Below are 6,783 nucleotides of genomic sequence, written 5' to 3' on the forward strand. Positions count from 1 at the left end.
AGTTGTAAGAAAAAATGTTCTCGCTGCACTGTAGCTGCTCTTGTTCTTACAGAAAGATTACAAGTGTGTGTGTGTTGAGGCATCTGATGAAAGGAAATTAAGCAGATGTGAGGCCATTTTTGATGAGTTGTCAAACCTTTTTGTCTGTTGTGTAGCAAAGATGATGTATAAATTACTAAATCCTCTGTTCTTCATGTACAAAGCACATTCAGCTTGTCAGTATGACTGTACCCTCTCTCTATTCTCAGGGAATAGAGCAAAGGAAAGAAGTAGCAGCATAAACCAAGATGGGTTGTAATTTTAAATACAAAATGAAAACATTTACAATAACAGACAACCAACAATTAAATGAATAAACGATGGAGAGATGTATTTCAAAAGACTTTAAATGAAAGTGGTACGGTAGAAAGAGGAATATCAACAGCGGGAAACTTCATTCCGATTTCCTGATGCTGTTAATCCACTGGTGAAACAGCTCAGATCAGTACAGGAATGGAATAATTCATGAAAAAAATTTACCTTAGTACAACAATAGCACACCTAAACCTAAACAGCCTACTGGGCGAGCTGAAAATATTGAATATTCAATTAAGTCTGTACTTGTACTGTGTATTTTTTAGCATGTGCATAGATATACCACTCTGTAGTTAATCTGTCTCTGTACATTATTCTGTTAAACCTGTGCATTTATTTTATATAATCATCCTTTTGTGATCGTTCACAGGCAGCTGGTTGTGCTGGCTGCAGGTTTTCATTTTGGCCACCGGGTGGCGACATCGAGTCGCCATCCCTGATTTCGGAGGGCAGCCAAAACACGATGAAGCCAGTTGACGTCATCTCTAAGCGACGACACGTCTTCAGATAGCATCATGGCGGAGTCTGAGTAAGTATTTGTTTATATGAATTCATCTAAGTCCATCTGAGCTTCTTTTGAGTTAATCTTTGCTCTCTTGGCGCTTAACAGGAAAACTAAGTGTGTTTATCGGTTCTCGGGCTTTATTGAGATGTTTGGAGGTCGATAAAAGAGATTGTAGAGGTGCCTAAATTCACATGGGGCTGACATTCTTTAACCGATACACAGCTAGCTTCATAACTTAATGATAATTGAAATAATCGTGCTAAAGTTGAAATGGCAGCCACGTATCTGACAGCGTCTGTGCTGGATACTCTTGTGTGTTATTTTTACACCTCTTTTTATGTAATTCGTCAGCAGCATAGTCAGGAATGCTTTGGATAGAGTTGACAGGTTTTAAACGCGTTTCACCCGAGTGAGAAGCAGTTATATTTACTTTAACGCTATAAAACTAGTTTAATTATACTTTTTTTTTTTACTTTTTGTTTGTCTGAAGCCTAAATCAATTACCATGTGTTTATTCTGTTGGTGTTGACAGATCAAAAAAGGTGATCAAGTTAGTTCCTGAGTTTCTGCTGAAAAAGAGGAAAACATATCAGGCCATTAAAGCCACACAGGCCAAGCTTGCCCTGCTAGAGAAGAGAAAGGTAAGGATTTGATACATTGACATTACAGCATCTTGATCAGATCCTTAAAGCTAAATTATTTGGAATAATAGTAGTAATAGCGTTGCTAAAACTAATAGTTGCATATATCTGGATGAGGAGCTAAGTGAACTCTGCATTTAAATGTATTGAATGTCTAGAATATTAAATGTGTGTATTTTTGTATTACTCCAGGTAGCTAGAGGAAAACCATTGAAGTTCAAGCGTTTGGAAGACTTCTTGAAAGACAGCCACAGAAAGCATCGTGATGAAACTCGCATCCAGAGATCAACACACAGGCCGCCTGCCCCCCTGCCTCCTGCTAAGAATAAGCTAGCCTTCGCTGTCCGTATCAGAGAGTGAGTACTTTGACAGAAAGGCAGGGTCATGGTAGTGGATAGTCTGTATCTGATCCATAACTGATCCATAGTGTATGAAGGAATTAATTTCTTGTTCAGATAGTTTACTGATCAAACAATTATTTTAAGACTGGTTTGTCTCAGTCAGAATCAAAATCAAGTAAGACAAGACTCAGTTTAAACTGCAAACAAATCATTATACAAGTTCAGCACTGTACTTTCAAAGCAGTTATCAATAATCAAACACTGGGAAGATGTTGTTCAACTTGTTTCAAAGGAACCATGTTTAACTTTTGCTCTTACATGACTAACGTTAGCATGTCACATTTTTCTATCTACTGAAATAAGCAAGATAACTAGCTTGCTATGGACAATCTCCTAACTTGTTGATCTTAGTCACTGTAGTGTCAAGTCTGCCCTGAAAAAGCAGAGGTGTCTAGAAAGAATATGGTAACCTCTTAAAATGGAAACATGCCAATTGCAGAAATACTCTGCAAGACTGGGAAGTAAACAGCTAATGTGCTATCATTTGATTTCAGGATTAAAGGTGTCAGTCCCAAAGTGATGAAGGTGATCCGGATGTTGAGGCTAAGGCAGATCTTCAGTGGGTCCTTTGTCAAAATCGACAAGACCTCTGTAGCCATGATGAAGATAGTGGAACCATATGTGGCCTGGGGGTGAGTCACTCTGACTGTTCTGCTTTAGAAAATAAAGTCTGGATTAGACTTTTGTGCTTAAAATATGAAACTGTTTTGTGTTCGTTCCAGGTTTCCAAACCTGAAGTCAGTTCGTGAACTCATTCTGAAGAGAGGACAGACCAGGGTTGGCAAGAGGAAAGTTCCTCTTACAGACAATGCCTTCATTGAGCAGCACATGGGTAAGTTGTACACAGTGTGTTGGGCGCATTACACAAGGATAGGACCAACACCCATTTTATCTGGTCATAACAAGGCAGTGAGCCTCGGCATTTAAATTTCCTGCAAAAACACTGGTTAGGTCAGTTTAAAAAAAAAAAAAATAGAAGTAGAATGAAATTGAAGAAGTTTTGGATGTATAAATTCAGTTTTATTTAATTTAATTTGTAGCAGTAGTTGGCATAAAGTAGGCAACCAATATTGTCTGGCCTGGTAGTTTATTTAGGGGAAAGAAAATGTACCCTTTTTTTTTTTTTTTTTAATGGGGGGGGGTGCATTATCACACCCACATAATCCTTCCCTCCTGTTCCTCAGGTAAACACGGCATCATCTGTCTTGAAGATCTTATCCACGAAATCCACGCAGTTGGAAATAGCTTTAAAGCCGCCAACAAATTCCTGTTGCCTTTCAAACTGTCAGTGGCTCGTCATGCAGCAAGGGATAAAGCCGGACTCCTGAAGGACCTGGGCAACCCTGGATTTCGTGGTACAGACATTAACACAATCATCAGACAGCTGAATTGAGGGGAAGCAGCTGTAAGATGGACGCTCAGCAGCAGCTTAAATGAGGGTGTGGATTCTGAGGAGCAAGTGCCACTGACAAGAAAATGTACATTCTTTTGTTTCTGTGGCAGAGAAGCTCATGGGCTTCACCCTTTACTCCCATTCTCTGGACACTTGGAAATATCAAAACAGTGCAGTCTTGTGTTTGACCCATGTTGTTCTTGTTTTACATTCATGTATAACAAATGCTAACGTGGTGCCCGTGACAGTGGACTGACAGATGCAGTTGTGCTCACTGGTGAAATTGTCACAATATTGTATGTTTAAGGATGTTTAGTTAGCACCCATTATATTTTTTGTTGTCAGAGGAACCGATCAATATTTGCTACAAGTAAAGGGGCAGGCTTTGATTTATGAGGATAGCCTGACCTTCATGTAGCAGACACGACCCATTGCAGCAAATGAATTCACTACTGTTCTTAGGTTTCAGTGTGAAAATGAGTCTGTTAAACATTGATTCACTCAGTGGTAATTGTGTCCTTTGTTTTTGAAATCAAAAAAGTGTTCACTACTTGTGCAAAATTAACTACAATATTACTGGCCCAATGTGAGAATACATTCAGAAATAATGCCATAACTTTATAGAAATTGCAGAGAACTTTAAAAATTTTTTTTAAATGGCAAAAATTTTCCTCAGTTTTTCAGGTTACACAGAATTATGTCTGTGTGCCAGAATTGGTTGAGAAGTGGAAAAAACATCTGAAAATCAAGCTATATATGGGCCAGAAGAAAAATGTGGTTAAAACTGTGCTAGAATTAGTCCAGATGTGGAAGAAGCTTCTCTTAATCAAGCTGTGTATGGATGAGGTTTGGGCCGTGGAATTTGGCTTATGCTGGGCTTGAGGAAAAGGAAAAGCTTGTGGCCCGTTTTTTTGTTGAGGATTAATTTTGCTATCCAGGTAAGGTTGGAGTTGTCATGATAGCAAAACTAAGCTATCCACTGTGGGTCAGCTCAAATCTGACCCATAGCCTTGGAATGGTAGTGACTGAGATCTGAACGTTTGCCAAAATTACTACAGATAAGGATAAAAAAAAATGCGACTTTGACGCTCTGAAAGGACCATATTTGACCTTTGGAAGAAGACAAGGTACCCAAAGGGAAACCCAAATGTGGTCCATGTATGGGTAAGTTATTTTCCTATCAACCACAAACCTGCTGTCAGCCCAGAGTTTCCAGATGAAGATGGGGCATTATCTTGCTTAGTTGGTGTACCCGCCCCTGCCCACCCATTCTAAATTGGTGTTGAACTAATTGTTCAATGAGACGTGAGTCATCCGCTGGAGGAGGGGGAAAGATGAGGCGACCTCTGTCGCTGCTCTCCTGCGGTTGCGCACTGGGACAAATGGAAGGTGGGGGTCGTGGAGGCTCCGTGAATGTCACCCACGGATTTTCAGACTGCGCCGCCGGAAACAGGTGTTGAGCAGGATGGTCGCTGCTGTCAGCATCTGCTCTTGCATGATCTGACCCTAGAGGAGACCAGGGAATATGTGGGCTGAGGTGAGTCATCGTCACCACGTCCATAGGATCCATCAGCGGCTGCGCTGCTCGTTCATTACACGATGACGCTGTTTCTCCGTTAGCAGTGTGACCGTGACCTGACGTCATGTCACCGGTGAGCCGGCTCCCGTTTCCTGGCAAACAGTCAACACCTGGCTGACACCGATTATAATGCGAGTTATAGCCGCAGTATTTTTATGTCACATCACCGGTAAGTGATCTGATTGAATATAATTCAGAACACCGGAGCACGTGTGATGCTGCGTTGAGTGACGTAGGGGAAGGTCGTAAATTTGACGAGAAGCTGGAAACACGACAGAATGGTGTTTACTAATGGCAAAACCTCCAGTGCAAAGGGAAGAGTTTGACAGTGATCTGCAGCCTTTGTGTTCTTCAAGACATACAGACTGAACTAAAGTAATCAATCATATTAAACCAACTCAAATTATAGCATTGATTAGAACTTAAGTCAGTAAACATTTAATATACGTCTAGAAGGGTTTTACATTATCTCATCATGTATGATATTTTGAGGAAAAACTTGTTGTCAATGACTGCCTGTCAGGTCTTCTGCCTATATCCATACTAAGACACATACTCCACTGGTACTATTACGTGGAGTGTCTGCCTTTAGTTTGACCATTAACAAATGGGATGTTTATTCAGTGAACTCCGTCAGTCAATATTCTACTTCTGTTCCACAAAATCTCTTCATTTATTTTGATCACGTGTTTGGGATTGCCACCCAGCCGAATGATGACTTTTAACGGATTAATCTAAAGTTCTGATCGCTGCTGACCTCTGTATTGACCCTGTTCCTTCCATCAGCAATGAAATCAAAACCTGCCAATGTGTCAGTCTCACAGCCGGAAAAAAAAAACCCACAGAATATTTTACAACTTTTTTTTTACCTGCTTTACAACCATAACTAAATTTGTCTTCATTATGAAAATGAGTCTTTCAACCAACTTTTTGCCCTTTTCCTCTCTGCACCTTGTGTTTATCTTTATAAAGTACCTGAGTGCAGATTTTTACAAACCAAACTACCTTTAATAGCTCCCATATAGACCTTTGCCTTTTCAAAGCCTAATTTTTGGCATTTTCATTTGCACGACTGTGTCTTTGCTGTTATTGATAAGCAGCTCCACCTCAGTCCAAAGGACAACTCTTTGACTCACGTGACGTCAATGTGTCAACTCAATGTTTAAGTGTGAACTTATGCTACCCACAGGGGCAGAACAGTGACCAAGTGTTCAATTATTTCTGAAACCTTGTCATTTGGACATTTTGATTTTGAATAGCTGTGTGTTAGAGTTGACTTGCTCTCTACTCTAGCCTGATTGGGTGGTACAGCCTGTCAATCACACAGTAAATATGCCCCCTAATAATACTCTTTGTGTTCTGTTTTCCACTAAATGTGACCATCATTTAAAAAAAAACAACAACAACAAACGATAACATTGTTTTGAAGAAGGCTTGAAACTAGAAATGGAGGCCACAAATGCACCAGGAAAACATTCACTTAGCGAATTATAACACAAAAATATAACGCTATCTCTAAAGGGCTGACTGGATGGATAAGATAAGATAATACTTTATTGATCCCCATTAGGGAAATTCAAATGCCACAGCAGCACAAGGCAAGAGAACTGGTGACAAATAAAGAAATTAAATAGTGCACAGAGGACAGTAAGATAAAAACTGCTGCAAGAACAGAGTGACAATAAATAGAGATAGAAAAAAATAGAGATCAGTCAGTTAGGTCAGAACTGCGTGCTGTCCAAACTGCTGTTGTACAGTCTGATGGCGGTGGGCACAAAGGAGCGTCTGAAGCCTTCAACTTTGCACCGGGGTGGGATGATCCACTGGCTGAATGAGCTGCCCATCACCCACAGCTCGTCGTGCAGAGTGTGAGAGGGAGTATCCAGGATTGTGCAGAGTTTGTCCTTCAC

General features: G+C 40.4%; 1 protein-coding gene across 1 annotated transcript; it reads left to right on the forward strand.

The window, feature by feature from the left end:
- Window positions 1-840: 840 nt before the first annotated feature.
- On the forward strand, window positions 841-3,798 carry rpl7l1 (ribosomal protein L7-like 1). Its single transcript, XM_029496477.1, has 6 exons — window positions 841-883; window positions 1,392-1,500; window positions 1,693-1,856; window positions 2,396-2,533; window positions 2,624-2,733; window positions 3,086-3,798. The coding sequence occupies exons 1-6, from the start codon at window positions 870-872 to the stop codon at window positions 3,292-3,294; spliced, it is 744 nt and encodes a 247-aa protein (XP_029352337.1). The 5' UTR covers window positions 841-869; the 3' UTR covers window positions 3,295-3,798.
- The last annotated feature ends 2,985 nt before the right edge of the window (window positions 3,799-6,783 follow it).

Source organism: Echeneis naucrates, chromosome 24 (assembly GCF_900963305.1).
Source record: "Echeneis naucrates chromosome 24, fEcheNa1.1, whole genome shotgun sequence".
NCBI classification, from domain to species: Eukaryota; Metazoa; Chordata; class Actinopteri; order Carangiformes; family Echeneidae; genus Echeneis; species Echeneis naucrates.